This window comes from Procambarus clarkii, chromosome 48 (genome assembly GCF_040958095.1).
Source record: "Procambarus clarkii isolate CNS0578487 chromosome 48, FALCON_Pclarkii_2.0, whole genome shotgun sequence".
NCBI lineage: Eukaryota > Metazoa > Arthropoda > Malacostraca > Decapoda > Cambaridae > Procambarus > Procambarus clarkii.
This window is the reverse complement of record NC_091197.1, coordinates 33,431,011-33,453,754: the sequence shown is the minus strand read 5'-3', so window position 1 is coordinate 33,453,754 and position 22,744 is coordinate 33,431,011. Positions and strand designations below refer to the sequence as shown.

At 45.9% G+C, this 22,744-nt stretch overlaps 1 protein-coding gene across 3 annotated transcripts in view; it reads left to right on the top strand.

Annotated features, from left to right (window-relative positions):
* SMC2 (structural maintenance of chromosomes 2) overlaps positions 1 to 20,627 on the top strand; it is a 115,414-nt gene extending 94,787 nt beyond the window's left edge. For all 3 annotated transcript variants that reach the window (XM_069302689.1, XM_069302691.1, XM_069302690.1), the window contains exon 24: positions 20,348 to 20,627. In XM_069302689.1, the coding sequence (XP_069158790.1) occupies positions 20,348 to 20,482 (135 nt within the window). In that variant the 3' untranslated portion in view covers positions 20,483 to 20,627. The remainder of the gene's footprint in view (positions 1 to 20,347) is intronic.
* The last annotated feature ends 2,117 nt before the right edge of the window (positions 20,628 to 22,744 follow it).

The following is a 22,744-nucleotide window of genomic DNA, read 5'->3' as shown; positions in this document are numbered from 1 at the left end:
TTGGGGTCTGCCTCTGCTGGTCCGTTTTACCTTTCGGTTTTTCGGCCGCCTGTTGGGCTCTTGGGTGTTCTGTTCTCCCTTGTTACCGGCAGGTAAGAGGCAGTTTGCACTGGTAGGGGCGCAGGGTGCTGCTCAGCTTGTAATTCCCGACATCGCGGCCGGCTCTGTTCCTTGGGGTTCGCTGTCCTCTTGCGGGGTTTTGTTTTTCTTTTTGTTTTTGCCTGGTGGGGGGTTCTGTCATTTTATTCAGTTTGTTTTTGCCCTTCCACTGTTCTCCTCGGTGGCGCCCCCTGCTAGGTCCCCGTGAGTGTACACGTCCCTGGGGTTCAGCTTTAGAAGTTTGCTTGGTAGTTTTGGGCGCCGGTTTGCAGCACCCTGCCTGGGACTACCTGAGCGCGAGTCCTCTTAAAGTAAATGCTCAGGACCCTGGGAATCCCCTAGGGGGCGCGTGGGTCCGATGGATGTGACCCCGGAGTCCCCACTCGCTGTGTGCGAGTTTGAGGGTTGCTCGGTCCCCTTGTCTCAGGGTGACCCTCATTGTTTTTGCCTCTGCCACGCTGCCTGTTGGGTCGGTGATACTTTCGACCCTGAGTCCTGTGAGTGTTGCTGCTTGCTTGTGACTCAATTTACCCAATCCTCTGATGATTCTATTCGGGTACAGGCGGCACGTGCGTTGCAGTCTAGGTTTCGTCTGTTGTAACGCGCTCGGTTGGTTGCTTCCCCGGATGCCCCGGGGCTGCCCCGCTTTGCTTTTCGAGACCCGGACTTGGGGGTGGGGGTCGCTTCGATCCTGGTTCAGTCCGCACCTCCTCGTCCTTCCCCTTCTGTTCGTTCTGGTCCCCCGCCCCTGCTTCCGGCCCCGAAGTGTCTGAGGGTTTCGGGGTCGGAGCAGGGGTTACTTGATCTCGAGACTCGGGCAGCTTCGGGGGTTGCCCCTTCCGGGGGGGTGGCAGAGGCATTCGAGTCTTGTCTCCCGGCCGAAGCTTCAGGGTCTGACCAGTGGGCCACCCTTCCTCCAGCTTTTCCGGCTGCTCCGTCCTTGTCTTGTGGGGTCGGGGCTTGGGGAGAGGACTCGGCCTCGGGTCCTGTGGTGACGGACCTCGAGGCTGGGGAGGGGCTGACTTGGGGGCCTTGGGCCCCGCTGGACCCCGCCTGGGTTTTTCTTCCCACTGAGCGGGGCTTATTGTTACAAGGAGTGGGGTTTTCTTTCCCCCCCTCTGCGTACGAGTTGGATTTCGTGTCGGCCCCTCCCCGGGTACGGTTCCGTGTTCCCCCGGGTACGTCGGTTCCGTCCTTCCGGAGGTTTTCGGCTTATCGCATCCAACCTGGTGTGGTGCGAGCGGCCTTTGCAGCTTACCTCCTGCGTGACCCGGATTATGCCTCGGAAATGGATCCGTCCACGTTCCGGTTTGGGACTTCGTTCCCTTTCTGGCTCCGTTACGAGGTTCCGGAGTCGTCCTGGCTAGCAGACTGCCCCTTGTTTGGTCTGGATTCCTGGCATTCTTTCTGTCGTTCCCGCACGCTGGAGTGGCGGGAAGCTTCCACGGTGCTTCAGGTTTTCCTGGGGGGTGAACTTGAGTACCTGAATGAGTGCTTGTTTGCCCCTGCCCTTCCCCGCGATGTGGGCGTTATTCAGCTCCATGTGCAGGTTCCCTCCCTTTCGGCAGCGCTCGTGGCGGAGGACTTGCGCGCTCGTGGCGGAGGACTTGCGCGCTCGGGGCCTTTTGTGTTCGGCCTTGCGGTTCTTTTCCCTCCTGGAGCTGTCTTCGGATTGGCTCGTGGAGGATGTGGGGACGCTTGGGTCAGTCCCGGGGTCCGGCACCTTGTCCTCGGCTGCGCGTTCGTCGGCTGCCTTGTTGAAGCTGTTCACGCCGATTTTGCAGGATGCGGTTTCCCTGTTCTATGCTTCCCGTCTCGCGTGTCGGCAGGCGGTGCTGGGTTCCTCCGTGGAATCTGCTTGGGCTCTGGCTCTTAGGCGTTCTTCACCTTTTTGTCCTCTCCTGTTTGGGGAGTCGGCTGTGGCGCAGTTTATTCAGGCTGCGTCGGCGGCTTGTCGTCCGATGTCGGACTTGTTGGTTTTCCGGGGGTCCCGGGGTGCGTCTTCCCGGAAAGGTCGTGCCAGGGCTCGGGGTTCCTCTCGTCATGGTAGGCCTCTGGTGTCAGGTTTGGGGTTGGCTCCTCCTGCGGACCCTCCCTCGTCTGGTCGGCGCGGTGTTCGCGCTGTGCGGGGTTCTGGGTCTCGTAAGGGTCGCCGGCCCTTTCGCGGTTTGCCCCTTTGACGGGGCGATGGGGGGGCGGCTTGCGCTGTTCGCCCGCGCCTGGTCCCACGATTCGTGGGCCTTTCGGGTCGTGTCTCGCGGCCTGCGGTGGCGTTGGGTGGCCCCTCCCCCCTTTGGGGGGTCGGGGCTGGCAGGGCAGGCTTCTTCCCCTGCGCTCTGTCGAGTCGTCTTGGAGTGGGTACGCTTGGGCGTCGTCGAAACGACGTCGTCCCTCAGATGGGTTTCCGGTTCCGAAACGGGACTGCGCGGACCTGCGGTTCATTCTGGACTTGTCCCGTCTGAACCCCTGGGTTCATTGCCCCTCCTTTCGGATGACTACGCTGTCTCAGGTTCGGCTCCTCTTGGAGCCGGGAGCTTGGATGGTGTCCCTGGACCTCCGGGACGCTTATTGGCATGTCCCGATTCATCCGCGGTTCAGGGACTGGCTCAGTTTTGTAGTGGGGCGTCTGAGTTACCGCTTTCGTTGTCTCCCGTTCGGGTTGAACCTGGCACCTCGCGTGTTCACATGCCTTACACGGGTTGTGGTGGCTCGTTTGCGTCTCCTAGGTGTTCGGGTGTTGGCCTACCTCGACGACTGGCTGGTTTGGGCTCCCAGCCAGTCAGCTTGCTTGCTAGCCAGGGATTTGGTTCTTTCCCAGATCGCCGGGTTCGGGTTCGGGTTCTTGGTGAACTGGAGGAAGTCCCATCTGGTTCCCTCTCAGGTTCGGACTTGGCTGGGTCTCGTGTGGGACTCTCGAACCGCCTCCTTGTCTATCCCTCCGGAGTCTCTCCTGCGGCTGCGGTCCCACCTTCGTCTGTTTCTGGAGGGCCCTCGGGTCACCCGGCGGTTGCTCGAGGGGCTGTGCGGGAGCCTGAACTTCGCGATGGTGGTCTACCCGCCGGGTCGGGTTTGGCTTCGACGGCTGTTCTGGTTCCTTCGGGGTTCCCCCTTCCGCCTCTCTCGCGATCGCAGAGTTCGACCCCCGGGGGACTTGCGTCGGTTGCTGCGTCACCGGCTTCCTCTTCGGGTTTTCGGGGTTCAGTGCCTTGGCGCCTACCCGAGCCCTCGCTCGATGTGTACACGGATGCGTCGTCTCTCGGCTGGGGTTTTGTGACCAGTGCTCACCAGGCCGGCCAGGGGCGTTGGGATCCGTCCTTCTGTCGAGCTCACAGTACGGTGCGGGAGTTCGCGGCAGTGTGGTTTGTTCTGGGGAGGATTCGGGTGGCCCGCGGATCGACGATTCGGCTCCATTCGGACTGCTCTATGGTGGTTCATTGCCTGAACCGCGGGGGTTCGATGCGGTCCTTGTCTCTTTGGGGTTGGTCGCTTCGGGTGACTCGTCTGCTGAGTTCTCGGGGTTTGGCTCTCCTGGTGGTTCACATACGGGGCGTGTCCAACGTCTTGGCCGACGCCCTGTCTCGCTTCGTTCCCCTCTCCACGGAGTGGACGGTCGACGACGAGTCCTTCCGTTGGCTTGCCAGACGTTCGGGCGCCCCGAAGTGGACCTCTTCGCGTCGGCGTGGTCGCGGCGTCTTCCCGTTTATGCGGCGCCCTTCCCCGATTGCGAGGCCGTCGGGGTCGATGCCTTTCGGCTCGACTGGTCGAGGTGGGGGTTCCTGTACCTTTTTCCCCCGGTTCGGCTGTTGCTCCATGTCCTGACTCGCTTAGAGACTTACCGGGGGAGGGTTGTCCTTCTGTCCCCTTGGTGGCCGGCCCAGCCTTGGTTTCAGGCGCTGGTTGCTTGGTGTCCGAACCCGAGGGTTTTCCCGCGGCTCCGCTTCTTTCAGCAGATCGGGCCGGTACGTCACGTAGCTGGTTCGATCTTCTCCTCGAGTCTTCGCGTATGGTTTTTTTGACTCGAGTCTATCATCATCTCTATGGTGATCAGGTGGCCTCCTTGTTGGTGTCCCACCTGAGGGCTTCTTCTCGGCGGCAGTATGAAGTTTCCTGGCGGTCCTTCCGTTTCTTTTTGCGTCTTCGTCGTGTTAGCTCTTTGTCTGTTCGGGTGGTCTTGTCCTTCCTCTCGTGGTTGTTTCAGGACCGTCATCTTATGCCTAACACTGTCGCTTCGTATCGTGCGGCGCTGGCGGAGCCGCTTCAGCTTGCTTTCGGTATCGATGTTACGTCTGCGCCGTTTCGCAAGCTGTCTCGTGCATTGTTTCACCTACGGCCTGCTCATGCGTCGCCTGAGCCGTCCTGGTCATTGGACAGAGTGCTCGCTTTCCTTTCATCTCCTTGTTTCGTTGTGGCCCCTTCGGTCCAGGATTGTTTTTCCAAGGCACTTTTCTTGTTGGCTTTGGCCTCTGGGGGTCGGGTAGGGGAGCTTCATGCTCTCCTCCGGCGCAGGGGTTTCTGCTCTTTTGGTCGTGGTGATAGTTTTGTTCGTTTGCAGCCGTCTCCTTCTTTTCTGGCGAAGAATGAGACTGCTGCGTTCCGGAGGGGTCCATGGGTGGTTGATGCTTGGTTGGTCAGGCCGGGGGTGCATCATGTTTTGTGTCCGGTTGCGGCGCTTCGCCGTTATTTGCGCGCCACAGCTTCTGTGTCCGGGGACGCGCTGTGGGTTGATCCGGTTTCCCTTCTTCCCTGTTCGCGGGTTCGGGTCTCTCAGGTCGTCCGTAGGGTTATTAGGTCCGGCCAGCCTGCGGTCTATCCCCGTGCCCATGACGTTCGCAAGTTCGCGGCTCTTGCTGCCGTCTTTGGGAATATGTCTTGGTCTGATATTCGGGCGCGGGGATTTTGGCGGTCGAACAGGGTCCTGGCTGCTCGTTACCTTGTGAATGTCCCTGGGCCTCGTCGGGCCTGTGTTGCTTTGGGTCGGCGGTTGCAGCCAGTTGTCTCGGCTTCGAGTTGAGGGGTGAGCGACGACCGCCTCCCGGGTAAGTCCCTCTTTTTCTGTCTGTGGGTAGTTAGCTCCGGGGAGCCGACGGGGCTCCCCCCAGAAAACCAGCGTTGAATGTAATGAAACGCCATTTTCTGGGTGAGTCCCGGAGGCTCCCCGGCATCCCTCCCTCCCTCCCTCCGGTCGGCGGTTTTTCGCGTTTTTGACATCCAGCCTCAAGAACTGAGGTGTGGGTAGCCGGCGCGGGGGGTCTGGGGCTCCCCCTTCCCCCTCCCGGGGAGGGGGGAGCTGCGCAGACAGCGGCGCGGCAGTATGTGACGTCACACTAGTTTGCTTGTTTTCGGTTGGGGAGTTCTATCCACTAGTTCGGTTTTAGGTAGCAATTTTAACCAGAATAGGGGTTTGTTTTGGGGCGCTTACCTTTCTGGGTGCCTGTTCCGGTCGATGGCAGACATAGAATGCTTCCAACTACACGGGGGCTTCTATAGGCCATTGCTCCCCTTGCCTCTCTGAGGGGGCCCGGTTCTGGCCGTGGTCCCCGGTAGGCCTAAGAACTCCATACACATGACTGATGCCAAAGTCTGACATTAGCATATCAGCCTGGGATAGCTCCGGGGAGCCTCCGGGACTCACCCAGAAAATGGCGTTTCATTACATTCAACGCTGGTTTTTTGTCCCTAATTGAGGATTCACATAGTTTAGGGTGGAAGTATCTACAGTCTGTTCCAAAACGGCATGTACCCCTCGCCAACATGTTTCTGCATTTTCGAGGATATAGAAAAGTGCATGTTGCACATAATTTCCCATATTTGCATATTGTATATTTGCATCTAATTTGATCCCCGGTGGAGGCAGGAACAAATAGGCAGAGTTTCTTTCACCCTTGATGCACCTGTTCACCTAGCAGTAAATAGGTACCTGGAAGTTAGACAGCTGCTACGGGCTACTTCCTGGGGGTGTGTAACAAAAAGAAGGCCTGGTTGAGGACCGGGCCGCGGGGACTCTAAGCCCCGAAAACATCTCAAGATAACCTCAAGAAGATGCCACATGCATGATTTCTGCTGAACATTCCAGAGTGGTGGTTGAAGAATCGAGACCAAGGAAGAGGATAAGTGGTTACTGCAAAATAGTGGGCCTAATCACACTGGCAAGAAAAAAGATCATAAGAATGAGTGTTAGACTATATTATCATACAAATACCACTCTTTGGATTGGCACTGGCCTAAAGGGTGAATCTGGCCCCCAAAAGGACTACTGTAAGGAGCCCAGTAGAAATGAGTTTTATAACAATTTGGTATACAAAAGAGGATGGCATTACAAATAAAGGAACAGAGCTGCATCCTCATATCATAGTATTCATAGAGACAAACTGGTGAACTTAACAGAGGATGCAATATTCCCAAGAGGATATCAGATAGTAACCAGAGAGAGGCTAAAAGGGGAGGAGGAGTAGCCCTACTGATATGACATTGATGCCTTGAGAAGATGGAGATTCTGGAGGTAATCAACCAGCAGGTTGTCATACAAGGCATGATAACTGTGAGGACCATTAAGGTAGTGTTATTTACAACCCTTCATTAACTACTGGAAGGTCGAGGGAAGAATGTGATTATATTGCAGTGAAACGTGCCTGAAGATTATAGAAAAGACAGCCACAGTAGCACAGAGAGCCAGAGCAAAGATTCTAATACTTTGGAAATTTTAACCACAGGGTACGGTGTGGTAAACAAAGGATTGTCATAAGGGAGATGAAACATGGAGAGCAGGGACTGAGAATTTAGAGAGTCAAAGTAGCAATGTAGAAGGGCATAGTGTCGAGGTACACAAAAATGAAGGTATTATTGAAGCAAACTGGTGATATGAATAAGGAGAGAAAAAATGAGACGAATGAGAACACAAATGAGAAAGACGAAAGCAACAAGGAGAAAGACAAGGGCAATATCGAGAATGAATGCAGAAACGAGAAATTTGGAACAAAAATCACAGAGGTAGCCAAGTCGTGCACGAGTACAAACAAGAATAATACAATCACAGATGAAAATATTTGCAGGTATTATGCAAAATGACAGTGCAGATATGGGCCCAAAGGCACGGAATGCTCATTCATGCACCCACGGAAATGCCGAAACTGGTTAGGGAAAGGCAGCTGTCGTTTTGATACAGAGTGTAGATATTTTCATCCTAAACTATGCAAACTCAGTTAATGAGAGGAAGTGCTACGATCTTCATTGCCCCGATTTTCACGTCAGAGGTACACAGCGCTATATAAGAGAAGAAGTTCAATATAATAGCCCTGAAAATTTTTTAGAAGCAGGTACAAACAGAGGGAGAAACAGGCAGGCAGAAACATGGCAGGAGTACGGATGGAGAGGGGGGAAATGCCCAAAACTGGACTACGGTTCGTCATCAAGCCCACACATACTACACCCCCAACTACACAGAGACTACCACACTCCCCAGTATCACTTCCAAAACTGGACGAACCATTGCCACAACAACACACCCTGGGTCAGGGTAGAGAGGAGGGAGAACTACCAAAACCTTCCAGAAGTGACACAATATGGACAATCATTCATATTTGCAAACATTCAAGGTTTAAAGCCAAAGTCAAGAAATAAAGTTAAGTTCATAAATGGCCTCCTTGTTCTGGAAACTGGAAAATATTGGAGGAGTGACAGGTACGCTTCTAACATGGATGAAAAATTTCCTGACTGATAGAAAAATGAGGGCTGTGATCAGAGGCAATGTATGGGACTGGAGAAATGTCAAGTGGAGTACCACAGGGTTCAGTTCTTGCACCAGTGATGTTTATTGTGTACATAAATGATCTACCAGTTGGTATACAGAATTATATGAACATGTTTGCTGATGATGCTAAGATAATAGGAAGGATAAGAAACTTAGATGATTGTCATGCCCTTCAAGAAGACCTGGACAAAATAAGTACATGGAGTGCCACTTGGCAAATGGAATTTAATGTTAATAAATGCCATGTTATGGAATGTGGAATAGGAGAACATAGACCCCACATAACCTATATATTATGTGAGAAATCTTTAAAGAATTCTGATAAAGAAAGAGATCTAGGGGTGGTTCTAGATAGAAAACTATCACCTGAGGACCACATAAAGAATATTGTGCGAGGAGCCTATGCCATGCTTTCTAACTTCAGAATTGCTTTTAAATACATGGATGGCGATATACTAAAGAAATTGTTTACGACTTTTGTTAGGCCAAAGCTAGAATATGCAGCAGTTGTGTGGTGCCCTTATCTTAAGAAGCACATCAACAAACTGGAAAAGGTGCAAAGACATGCTACTAAGTGGCTCCCAGAACTGAAGGGTAAGAGCTACGAGGAGAGGTTAGAGGCATTAAATATGCCAAAACTAGAAGACAGAAGAAAAAGAGGTGATATGATCACTACATATAAAATAGTAACAGGAATTGATAAAATCGATAGGGAAGATTTCCTGAGACCTGGAACTTTAAGAACAAGAGGTCATAGATATAAACTAGCTAAACACAGATGCCGAAGAAATATAAGAAAATTCACTTTCACAAACAGAGTGGTAGACGGTTGGAACAAGTTAGGGGAGAAGGTGGTAGAGGCCAAGACCGTCAATAGTTTCAAAGCGTTATATGACAAAGAGTGCTGGGAAGACGGGACACCACGAGCGTAGCTCTCATCCTGTAACTACACTTAGGTAATTACACTTAGGTAATTATTAGAGTCAAACTCAATATTTGGGGCATTCACGGAAACTCATACAAAAGATTACATGGATGGTGAAATCTGGATTCCAAATTATAATTTATATAGATGTGATAGAAAAACTAGGTCAAATGGAGGAGTAGGTTTGTATATTAAAGAAGACCTGGTACAGTATGTACAGAACTACTAAACTCAACTAATGAGGTGGTAGAGGTACTTGGAATTAAGGTAGAGAAACTAAACCTAATTATTATTCTAATATATAAACCGCCAGATACAACGGTTGAGGAATTCACAGAGCAGATGCACAAAATAGAGAACATACCTGACAACCTAGCAACCCCAGCTCCAGATATTATCTTCCTTGGAGATTTCAATTTACCGAGTCTAAGATGGAGAATGGCAAACACAAATATCATAGCAGGGAATGACTCGGGAAATAACCAACCACAGGTCAGAGAACTTTTGAGATTCTGTGACAAATTCTCTCTCAATCAACAGATTACAGAACCAACTAGGAACGAAAACACACTAGACTTGTTATTCACAAACAATGATGAACTAATCAGAGACATCACAATCTCAGATACTTCATACTCAGACCATAAGCTCATTGAAGTGCGAACTAGCATAAATAACGGTAGTAGGTCTAAGAGACCCAACAAGCGAGAAGGAATATTCAATCAATTCAATTTCAACAATAAGCGGATTGACTGGGAAAAAATAAATGTAGACCTTGCAACCATTCAATGGGAGACGGTCTTAAGCGACAAAACTCCCACACAGGAAAATTAATTTGAAAATTAACTTGAAAAATAGGTGAGATAACAGGAAAGTGCTAAGGGAAGTGAAAAATCGGATGAGAAAAAGTTGCCCTAGTGTTTACAGTGCAGAGAAGAACATTCAAGATGGCCACTGGCAAGGGGAAAAACAAAACAGAGCTTGATTTTGAGGGATTCAATGAAGAAAGCATTGATATTAGTAGTCTACATAACAAGTTGGTAAATTTAGATACTATAGTGAACTCTCATGTAGAAATAATTAGTAAATTGAAAGAAAGTAATGACCATTTGAATAGCAAAGTATTATGTCTTGAGGGTTTAGTGAAAGACTTGCGCAAGGATAAGAATCAATTGGAAACAAATTGCAAAGCCATGGAAGAAGAAAATAAACTCTTAAAAATAGCTTTGGAAGAAGTTAAAGTAAATTTAAACATAAATGACTACAATAGGTTAGGCAAGGAAATTCAACAGGAGAAACAGCTTTTGTCAGCACAGATGGAGGAAGTTACACAGGGAATAGAACAGTGCAAGAAAGATATGCAACTCACTTATGCACAAGTGGCCAAGGAGAAGGAAAAAATAGAAGAAGCAGTAAAGGAAGTCAAACACTGCAGCAACCAAGATAAAACAAACATTAGGCTAGAAGTGAGGAAAGAATTGGCATCTAACCCGAAGTTGGTGCAAAACACAGTTGATCGGAGTAAGTCCCTGATCATTTTTGGCTGCAAAGAAAAGGCGATAACATCTAGGTCAGAAAGAGCTGTAGAAGAAGCTAAAGTAGTAGATAAAATTGTTGGCCTCGTGGAAGGTCTTACAAACAGAGAGAATGTGTGCGACTACAGGAGAATAGGCAGGTACATAAAAGGGAAAGATCGACCTTTGAGGATCACCCTAAACGGTGCCAAACAGATGGAAGAAGTACTAAGGAATGCTAGAAAATTGCAAAGGGATGAGGATGGGAAAGGGTGGTCATTAAGACGAGATCTTTCAAAAGAAGATAGAGAGAAGCTGAAACTGAACCTCGCCGAGGCAAAACATTTAAATGAGAGCAGGAATGAAGAAGAAATAAATTCTTTTTTCTACAAAGTGATAGGGGTAGGCAAACCAGTAAAGTGGTACATAAAGGCAAACCAACAAAATCAATAGAGAGAGGGGGAGTGAAGAATAAGGAGAGGGGGAACAAGTTCCTGAAGATTGCATACACCAACATAGATGGAGTGAGATCGAAGATACTGGAGTTAAGTGATGTAATACAGCTGCAGACACCAGACATTGTTGCACTCACGGAGACAAAACTTGAAGATGTAATTTTAAATGAGGTCATATTCCCGAGGGGCTACTCAATTTGGAGACGGGACAGAAAAATTAGGAAAGGCGGTGGCGTTGCTGTGCTGGTAAAAGAACACCTAAAGGTGAAGGAAATAATGACTGCCAATCCACAAGAAGTTGACATAATAGCACTAGAGATCTGCTATGAGGATGATAAACTAATGATGATAAATGCATATAGTCCACCGCCAAGCAGCACATGGTCAAAGGAGGAGCTAGATAGTAAACGTGAAGGTCTTATAACAATAATGAGAGAGATTATAGCGAGAGCGGATAACGATAGATCACGACTGTTGATAGTCGGTGACTTCAACTTGAAATCCATAGACTGGGAAGCATATGAAGCTAAAACAGAAGATTTTTGGACCTGTAAATTTGTAGACCTCATCCTGGAAACATTCTTGTATCAACATGTTAAACAAGCTACGAGGATGAGGGAAGGGGACGTTCCCTCCATGCTAGATTTGATATTTACCAGGAAGGAGGAAGAGATATTTGACATTCAGTACCTTCCTCCCTTGGGTAAAAGTGACCATGTCTTTTTGGGAATAAAGTATGCAATGCGTTATAAGCTGGAAGAAAATAAGGAGGTTGAAGCAGTTGAAAAACCAGACTTCAGGAGAGGACATTATGGTGACCTTAGAAATTTTTTTAGTGAGTATAATTGGACAGACTTGATACTAGGCAAGGAAGTGAATGAGATGTATGGCAAGTTTTGTGAAATATATGATAAAGGCACAAAAAAATTTATACCAAAACAGAGATGCAGAACTAGGAAACAGGATTGGTTCAATAGAAATTGCGAGAGGGCTAGAGACCGAAAGACACAAAAATGGAATCAATACAGGAAGAGGCCGAACCCCCAAACATACCAGCGATACAAAGATGCGAGAAACAACTACACGGCAGTGAGGAGAGAGGCAGAAAGAAATTTTGAAAAAGGGATTGCGGACAAATGTAAAACAGAACCAGGTCTATTCTATAAATTCATAAACAACAAATTGCAGGTAAAGGATAATATTCAGAGGTTGAAAATGGGAAATAGATTCACGGAAGATGAAAAGGAAATGTGTGAAACACTAAACGAAAAGTTCCAAAGTGTGTTTGTACAAAATGAAATCTTTAGGGAACCAGATACAATAAGAATTCCAGAGAACAACATAGAACACATAGAGGTGTCTAGAGACGAAGTGGAAAAAATGCTCAAGGAGCTCGGTAAGAACAAAGCAGCTGGCCCAGATGGCGTTTCACCATGGGTTCTGAGAGAATGTGCATCTGAGCTCAGCATTCCACTTCACCTGATCTTTCAGGCATCCCTGTGTACAGGAATCGTAGCAGACGGGTGGAAACAGGCTAACATAGTTCCAATCTACAAAAGTGGCAGCAGGGAAGACCCCCTCAATTATAGACCTGTATCATTGACAAGTGTAATAGTGAAAGTATTGGAAAAACTAATCAAAACTAAATGGGTAGAACACCTAGAGAGAAATGATATAATATCAGACAGACAGTATGGTTTTCGATCTGGAAGATCCTGTGTATCGAATTTACTCAGTTTCTATGATCGAGCCACAGAGATATTACAGGAAAGAGATGGTTGGGTTGACTGCATCTATCTGGACCTAAAAAAGGCTTTCGACAGAGTTCCACATAAGAGGTTATTCTGGAAACTGGAAAATATTGGAGGGGTGACAGGTAAGCTTCTATCATGGATGAAAAATTTTCTGACTGATAGAAAAATGAGGGCAGTAATCAGAGGCAATGTATCAGAATGGAGAAATGTCACAAGTGGAGTACCACAGGGTTCAGTTCTTGCACCAGTGATGTTTATTGTGTACATAAATGATCTACCAGTTGGTATACAGAATTATATGAACATGTTTGCTGATGATGCTAAGATAATAGGAAGGATAAGAAATTTAGATGACTGTCATGCCCTTCAAAAAGACCTGGACAAAATAAGTATATGGAGCACCACTTGGCAAATGGAATTTAATGTTAATAAATGTCATGTTATGGAATGTGGAATAGGAGAACATAGACCCCACACAACCTATATATTATGTGAGAAATCTTTAAAGAATTCTGATAAAGAAAGAGATCTAGGAGTGGTTCTAGATAGAAAACTATCACCTGAGGACCACATAAAGAATATTGTGCAAGGAGCCTATGCTATGCTTTCTAACTTCAGAATTGCATTTAAATACATGGATGGCGATATACTAAAGAAATTGTTCATGACTTTTGTTAGGCCAAAGCTAGAATATGCAGCTGTTGTGTGGTGCCCATATCTTAAGAAGCACATCAAAAAACTGGAAAAGGTGCAAAGACATGCTACTAAGTGGCTCCCAGAACTGAAGGGCAAGAGCTACGAGGAGAGGTTAGAAGCATTAAATATGCCAAAACTAGAAGACAGAAGAAAAAGAGGTGATATGATCACTACATACAAAATAGTAACAGGAATTGATAAAATCGACAGGGAAGACTTCCTGAGACCTGGAATTTCAAGAACAAGAGGTCATAGATTTAAACTAGCTAAACACAGATGCCAAAGAAATATAAGAAAATTCACCTTCGCAAATAGAGTGGTAGACGGTTGGAACAAGTTAAGTGAGAAGGTGGTGGAGGCCAAGACCGTCAGTAGTTTCAAAGCGTTATATGACAAAGAGTGCTGGGAAGACGGGACACCACGAGCGTAGCTCTCATCCTGTAACTACACTTAGGTAATTACACTTAGGTAATTACAGGGAATAGCTCAACTGACAGCTGAAGCTTACAAGGTTTGCTTGAAGCATGTACCTGTATTCACCTAGTTGTGTTTGCGGGGGTTGAGCTTTGCTCTTTCGGCCCGCCTCTCAACTGTCAATCAACTGTTTACTAACTACACTAAGTACTTTTTTTTTTCACACCACACACACACACACACCAGGAAGCAGCCCGTGACAGCTGACTAACTCCCAGGTACCTATTTACTGCTAGGTAACAGGGGCATTCAGGGTGAAAGAAACTTTGCCCATTTGTTTCTGCCTCGTGCGGGAATCAAACCCGCGCCACAGAATTACGAGTCCTGTGCGCTATCCACCAGGCTACGAGGCCCCAGGGGCAGAAAGAGGACCACTCTAGAAAGAGAACGCAGACAACTGTACAGGAGAAGGAAACAAATAACGGAAATGCTTCGGCAGACACAACTATCACAAGCAAGGAAAACAAGCCTAAGCAGGGAGATCGAAGAAATAGAACAAACGTTGAAGCGATCATATGAGTCTGAGGAAATAGAATTGGAACAGAAAGCTATACAAGAGATAAGGAAAAATCCGAAATATTTTTTCACATACGCAAAATCCAAATCCAAAACCTCGACCAGTATTGTACTGTTAATTACAAATGAAGGTACGTACACAGAGGACAACAAAGAGATTAGTGAAATTCTAAGAAGCCAGTATGAGGCTATGTTTAGCACACCAATAAACAACATGAAAGTTGATGACCCAGACAGCTTCTTTATGAATGACATTCAAGCTGCAGATAATATAACGGATATTACCACAAACTCAGAAGACTTTGAAAGAGAAATTGACAATATGCCTATGCACTCAGCTCCTGGGCCTAACTCATGGAATTCAATATTCATAAAGAAATGTAAAGTACCAGTAGCGAGAGCACTCAGCGTAATATGGAGAAAGAGCCTGGATACAGGGGCGATACCAGCAGCACTTAAATCTGCAGATATAGCTCCATTGCACAAGGGGGGGAGTAAAGCCTTGGCAAAAAATTATAGGCCAGTTGCACTAACATCACACATAATAAAAGTGTTTGAAAGAGTGATTAGGAATCAAATTTCTAGTTTTATGGAAAACAATGAATTGCACAATCCAGGACAACATGGATTTAGAGCGGGAAGATCCTGTCTGTTACAGTTACTGAACCACTATGACAAAATCACAGAAGCCCTAGAAGAAAAGCAAAATGCAGATGTTGTATACACAGACTTTGCAAAGGCGTTCGACAAATGTGACCATGGGGTGATAGCTCACAAAATGAGGTCAATGGGAATAACTGGAAAAGTAGGACGCTGGATACTCAATTTCCTGTCGAACAGAACACAAAGAGTAACAGTCAATCAGATAAAATCGAGTCCAAGCGATGTTGAAAGCTCTGTACCTCAAGGTACAGTCCTTGCACAGCTACTGTTCCTTATTCTCATATCTGATATAGACAAAAATACATGTCACAGCTTCTTCGTGTCGTCCTTTGCAGATGACACAAAAATCAGCATGAAAATTACCTCTGCTGAAGACATTGAAAAACTACAAGCAGATGTCAACAAAGTTTTCGATTGGGCAGCAGAAAATAACATGATGTTTAACAGTGATAAATTTCAGGTACTCAGGTACGGCAAAATTGAGGATCTGAAACATAATACAGGATGCAAAACACAGTCGAATCTGCCCATAGTAGAAAAACAGCATGTCAAGGATTTGGAAATAATGATGTCCGACGATCTAACGTTTAGGGAGCATAACCAAGCAAATATCGCGTCAGCCAGAAAAATGATCGGATGGGTTACGAGAACTTTGAAATCCAGGGATCCAATAATCACAATGGGTTGTACTCTTCAAGTCACTTGTGTTGTCCCGTTTTGAGTACTGCTCAGTATTCACTTCCCCCTTCAGAGCAGGAGAGAACGCTGGGATAGAGGGAATACAGAGAACATATACGGCACGCATAGACGAGATAAAACACCTAAATTATTGGGATCGTCTCAAAGCTCTGCAAATGTACTCTCTAGAAAGGAGACGAGAGAGATACCAAATAGTATACACATGGAAAATACTGGAGGGTCAGGTCCCAAATCTACACAGTAAAATAACAACGTACTGGAGTGAACAATATGGAAGAAAATGCAAGATTGAACCAGTGAAGAGCAGAGGTGCCATAGGCACAATCAGAGAGCATTGTATAAACATCAGAGGTCCGCGGCTGTTCAACGTCCTCCCAGCGACTATAAGAAATATTGCCGGAACTACCGTGGACATCTTCAAGAGGAAACTGGACGGTTTTCTAAGAGAAGTTCCGGATCAGCCTGGCTGTGGTGGGTACGTAGCCCTGCGGGCCGCTCCAAGCAACAGCCTGGTGGACCAGACTCTCACAAATTGAGCCTGGCCTCGGGCCGGGCTTGGGGAGTAGAAGAACTCCCAGAACCCCATCAACCAGGTATCAACCAGCAATATTTGTCAACACTATAGACACATCCTGTAGCAGCATATCAAGGAGCCGACAAGAGAAAGAGGAGGTGACTTACCAGCTTCTAGATGTTACCACTGCTAGGCTTAGGCTCGGCTACAAGTACAAAAGATTATTGATGTATGTATTTGTGTGGGTGATTAAGTATGTACGTGTATGTATATATGTATACGTATATATATGTACATGCATGTATGAGTATGTGTACGTGTATATATAACATTAATAATTTTGTAACTGGCGTCAAAAGATTGTTATTTGCTTAGCTAAATTAATGACATGGAAGAGGGTTCAGTTCCTGAACCGATTATATACCTCTGTAATCCTTTACACCACCGCCCATGGGATGGGTATGGGGTGCATAATAAAGAAAGAAATTGAATAGACCTAGTGTATACCCCAAATGAAGATGTATAGAACTTAATATATGAGGAACAACTTGGAGCCATTGGTGTTATGTTTGATTTATTTGTAGAATTGAAAGAGTTTGAAACATGACAAGGAACAAAAGAGAATACAGAAAAGGGGACAACACAAAGGTTAGGGAATAGAGAAGAGGGAACTACACAAAGGTTAGGGAATAGAGAAGAGGGAACTACACAAAGGTTAGGGAATAGAGAAGAGGGAACTACACAAAGGTTAGGGATCATTTGCAGGAAGTTCGATGGGAGGCAAATGGAAGGAAAGGCAGCAAATTAGACGAAACTCATAATGCAGCAATGCAAAAGAAGCACTTGAACAGTTCTTACCTCTCAGGAGGGAAGTGGTGAACAGCTCATGCCTCTCAGGAGGGAAGTGGTGAACAGTTCATGCCTCTCAGGAGGGAAGTGGTGAACAGTTCATGCCTCTCAGGACGGAAGTGGTGAACAGTTCATGCCTCTCAGGAGGGAAGTCGTGAACAGTTCATGCCTCTCAGGAGGGAAGTACTCACCTAGTTGTGCTTGCGGGGATTGAGCTCTGGCTCTTTGGTCCCGCCTCTCAACTGTCAATCAACAGGTGTACAGGTTCCTGAGCCTATTGGGCTCTATCATATCTATACTTGAAACTGTGTATGGAGTCAGCCTCCACCACATCACTTCCTAATGCATTCCATTTGTCAACCACTCTGACACTAAAAAAGTTCTTTCTAATATCTCTGTGGCTCATGTGGCTCATTTGGGCACTCAGTTTCCACCTGTGTCCCCTAGTGCGTGTGCCCCTTTGTGTTAAACAGCCTGTCTTTATCAACCCTGTCAATTCCCTTGAGGATCTTGAATGTGGTAATCATGTCCCCCCTAACTCTTCTGTCTTCCAACGAAGTGAGGTTTAATTCCCGTAGTCTCTCCTCGTAGCTCGTAGCTCATACCTCTCAGCTCGGGTACTAGTCTGGTGGCAAACCTTTGAACCTTTTCCATTTTAGTCTTATGCTTGACTAGATATGGACTCCATGCTGGTGCCGCATACTCCAGGATTGGTCTGACATATGTGGTATATAATGTTCTGAAAGATTCCTTACACAAGTTTCTAAAGGCCGTTCTTATGTTAGCCAACCTGGCATATGCTGCTACTGTTATCCTCTTGATATGAGCATCAGGGGACAGGTCTGGCGTGATATCAACCCCCAGGTCTTTCTCTCTCTCGGACTCTTGAAGTATTTCATCTCCCAAGTGATACCTTGTATCTGGTCTCCTGTTTCCTACCCCTGTCTTCATTACATTACATTTGCTTGGATTAAACTCTAACAGCCATTTGTTCGACCATTCCTGCAGCTTGTCCAGGTCTTCTTGAAGCCGCAAGCTGTCCTCCTCTGTCTTAATCCTTCTCATAATTTTGGCGTCGTCAGCAAACATTGAGAAGAATGAGTCTATACCCTCTGGGAGATCATTTACGTATATCAGAAACAGGATAGGTCCAAGTACAGAGCCCTGTGGGACTCCACTGGTGACTTCACGCCAGTCTGAGGTCTCACCCCCTCACTGTAACTCTCTGCTTCCTATTGTTTACGTACTCCCTTATCCACTGGAGCGCCCTACCAGTTACTCCTGCCTGTTTCTCTAGCTTATGCATCAACCTTTTATGGGGTACTGTGTCAAAGGCTTTCCGACAGTCCAAAAAATGCAGTCCGCCCACCCTTCTCTTTCTTGTTTAATCTTTGTCACCTGATCGTAGAATTCTATCAATCCTGTAAGGCAAGATTTACCCTCCCTGAACCCATGTTAATGGGTTGTCACGAAGTCTCTTCTCTCCAGATGTGTTACTAGGTTTTTTCTCACAATCTTCTCCATCACCTTGCATGGTATACAAGTTAAGGACACTGGCCTGTAGTTCAGTGCCTCTTGTCTGTCACCCTTTTTGTATATTGGTACTACATTAGCAGTCTTCCATATTTCTGGTAGGTCCCCCGTTTCCAGTGACCTACTATACACTATGGAGAGTGGTAGGCAAAGTGCTCCTGCACACTCTTTCAATACCCATGGCGAGATTCCATCCGGCCCAACAGCTTTTCTCACATCCAGCTCCAATAGGTGCTTCTTGACCTCATCTCTTGTAATTTCGAACCTATCCAAGGTCACCTGGTTTGCTGCCACCTCTTCTAGCGCCGCGACATCTCCCTGTTCTATTGTAAAGACCTCCTGGAACCTTTTGTTGAGTTCTTCACACACCTCTTTGTCATTCTCTGTGTACCTGTCCTTGCCCACCCTAAGTTTCATCACCTGTTCCTTCACTGTTGTCTTCCTCCTGATGTGACTGTGTAGTAGCTTGGGTTCGGTCTTGGCTTTATTAGCTATATCATTTTTCATACCTTTTCTCAGCTGCTCTTCTCACACTGACATACTCGTTCCTGGTTCTCTGGTATCTCTCTCTACTTTCTGGTGTTCTGTTATTACGGAAGTTCCTCCATGCCCTTTTGTTTTGCTCCTTTGCTTTCATACATTCCTTATTAAACCACGGATTCTTCCTTTGCTTCTCTGTTTTTTCCTGTCGGGCTGGGACAAACCTGCTTACAGCCTCCTGACATTTTTGGGTGACATAGTCCATCATGTCTTGTACGGACTTGGTTCCGAGTTCTGTGTCCCAATGTATATCCCATAGGAATTTATTCAATTCCTCATAGTTTCCCTTTCGGTACGCCAGCCCTTTGGTTCCCAGTTCTTTTTTGGGGGTGATAATTCCCAGCTCAACCAGGTACTCAAAGCTCAATACACTGTGATCACTCATTCCCAAGGGGGCTTCCAACTTAACTTCCCTTATATCCGACTCATTTAGGGTAAATATCAGATCAAGCAAGGCTGGTTCATCCCCTCCTCTCATTCTTGTCGGTCCCTTAACAGCTCATGTGAACAGGAGGGAAGTGGTGAACAGTTCATGCCTCTCAGGAGGGAAGTGGTGAACAGTTCATGCCTCTCAGGAGGGAAGTGGTGAACAGCTCATGCCTCTCAGGATGGAAGTGGTGAACAGTTCATGCCTCTCAGGAGGGAAGTGGGTGAACAGTTCATGCCTCTCCGGAGGGAAGTGGATGAAAGAACAGCAGACCCCTGATGGAGTAACTGTATGACCTAACAAGTTCATTTTCTCCTTTAAGACTGAGCACTTTGAGAGTTTTATTCTTAAATTTGCTTCAACATGTTTTACAAGTATTACAGGAAATTCCCTCTTTACAAACGTTTGCCTTACAAACATTCTCCCTAATCTCCTTTCATGCGTAAAATCATTTTCCAAAGTACTGTACATCACTCTTGCGAGCCACCTTCATTTTCTATTACGACAATTTTTAGCCTTGTGTAACACAAATGAGCAAAAAGCAACGTTCTTTGTAGGACAGTCTGCTCTACCTGGTTCAGAATTGGGAGGAAGGATTAGGAGCTGAGTATGGTTTGGTCATATTCAGTGAATTGGTGGTAATAGTAGTTCAACAAATTATTCAAATGAATTTATAGGAAGGAGTCAACCTATCCTCATCACAAAATTAAATAATAATGTAGAGCAGAAGAATACAAATATTGTAAGAACAGGTGTTGCAAAAGAATATGAGAAGGAAGGCAATGAAAACTTCTCTTGTTGCAAGTGAGTGAGTGGGATTGTGTGTAAAACTGATGTTTGAAAGAGTAAAGGTGGCATTTATTATTGTATGTGTGTTGTGTGTTGACACAAGAATGAAAATGATTTGAATAAAACACACACAATAACATTTTATTTTTTCAGTTCATAGTAGTGTCACTGAAGGATGGGATGTTCAATAATGCCAACGTATTGTTCAAGACCAAATTTGTTGATGGCATGTCCACGGTGTCCCGGCACACGCAGCATGTTCCCAACGCCTCTACCAAGAGGAAGTAGAAGCAAATTCCAAGATAAAATTAAACATATACAGTGGTACCTTGGTTTTCGAATTTACTGTAATTTGTTCCCAGAGACGGCTCGTATCTGGGAACAGATTAAATTCGCAAACCAAGGTACCACCATACATTTTATATTTATGATAATGCTATTGCCCACGTATTCATAAACAAAACCATGGGAATTGATGATTCTAGTAAATTTATTAGGCCCTAAAATATTTTAAATATGTTAAACTAAGTCAAATTATTTTATGTTAATGAGCTGTGACCATGGATTGTGTTGCATGAATAAGGTTGTTTGTGTGTTTCCAAAACTTATTTTGAAGTAGTGTATTTTTTGTTTTTGTAGATTTTTATGCTTATGTAGATACAGTATTACTGAAATTTAATAGGTATTAAGTAATGATTGAAATCTAGATGTAAAATATAATAACTCATATATAGTATATACAAAAGTGTTTATTATATTTCCTAAAACATAAAACTAATAGTGTTGTGTACAGTAATACATATGTACTGTATAGGCTACTGTATGACAAAAATACATTGCCAAGAGGTATGCTCAGAGATTTGTTAGAGAGTAGAACCAACTTTATTCAACAAGATATATGAAAATGTTTACTGTATTCACCTAGCTGTATTCAACTACAGTGGCACCTCGACATACGATTGCCTCTACTTACGATAATTTCGAGTTACGATGTAAATTTCGTCGAAAAATGCGACTCGACATCCGATGGTGTTGTCGACTTCCAATATTTGTTGGTATACGTTAAGGTCGACTGAGCGCGTGGTTCCCGGTCACGCGGCCGACCTGCCTCAGTTTACTACAGCTGCCCACTTAGTGACGATCGCGCCTATAAGAAATTCCGCTTTTGTGGTGATTTTTTGCATTTTGAACATTGAAGTAATTATTATATATCATGCCGTGAGTCCCAGGAAAGTCAGTGGTAAGGCTCAACATATGAAAACCCGTGTAAGGATGACCATAGAGCAGAGACAAGAGTACAGAATGTCTCTTCCTCGACAATTAAGCAAATGTGTGCAATATGGGAAGAATTGCAAACCTTTGCTGAAACGACTCGCCCAAATCAAGCTGCAGTAGGTCGTTGCCTTAACCTATTCAATGACACTGTGATGCATCATTACAGACAAATGTTAAAACGAAGGGAAAAACAAATGTCTCTTGACAAATTTGTAGTGAGACAAACAAGCACTGAACCACAACCAGGTCCTAGTGGTATTCAGGCAAAACGTAGGAGAGAGAGAGAGTACCCCAGAGAAAACATCACTGCCTGATGTGATAATGGAAGGGGACTCCCCTTCCAAACAGTAACAACTCTCCTCCTCCCCCCTCATCACCATCTTCCATACACCATCAAGAACCCTCCATAAAGGTAAGAGAAACTTAGGTACTTGTACTGTTTTGTAGTTAGCAGAAACACATTGTATTCAGTATAAAATGTATTTGTATGTTAATATTTTGTAGAGTGGGGAACGGATTAATTCAATTCCCTTTATTTCTTACGGGAAAAATCGCTCCAACTTACGATATTTCGACTTACGATCCGTCTCTGGGAACAGATTAGCATCGTAAGTCGAGGCCCCATTATAGTTGTGCTTGCGGGGGTTGAGCTCTGCTCTTTCGGCCCGCCTCTCGACTGTCAATCAATCGACTTTTTTTTCCAACACACCCCCCTCCCCCAGGAAGCAGCCTGTAACAGCTGTCTAACTCCTAGGTACCTATTTACTGCTAGGTAACAGGGGGCATCAGGGTGAAAGAACCTGCCCGTTTGTTTTTCGCCATCGCCGGGGATCGATCCCCGGACCTTAGGATTACGAGTCCCAAGTGCTGTCCACTCAGCCACTGTGGGTTTGTATGTGTAGCTGTGGTCAGTTTATAGATTCATAATGTCTCAATTAGACCCGAGGTCACGCTTTTCTGGTGATGCCGTCCATATCTTTAGCGGTAATGCACTTGCTAACAATGACCTACAGTACTTTATTTTGTATATTTGCTGGTGGGCATTTAGTCAAGGGCCTCTGATATTTTTGCTTGATGGGTTATGTGATTAAAGTAATTTAAATTATCTTACCTTCAACAGACTGTTTCAAAGGTTTGCTTAATTATCTTGCATACCTTCAGCATGGGGGGGTTTATATTGTTGTATTATTGAACTTATAATTACCGCTAGTTCACTCAGTGTTGCAAGATTTAATTAGAACTTAAACGTTTGGTCAAGTCAGTTAACCAAAATTA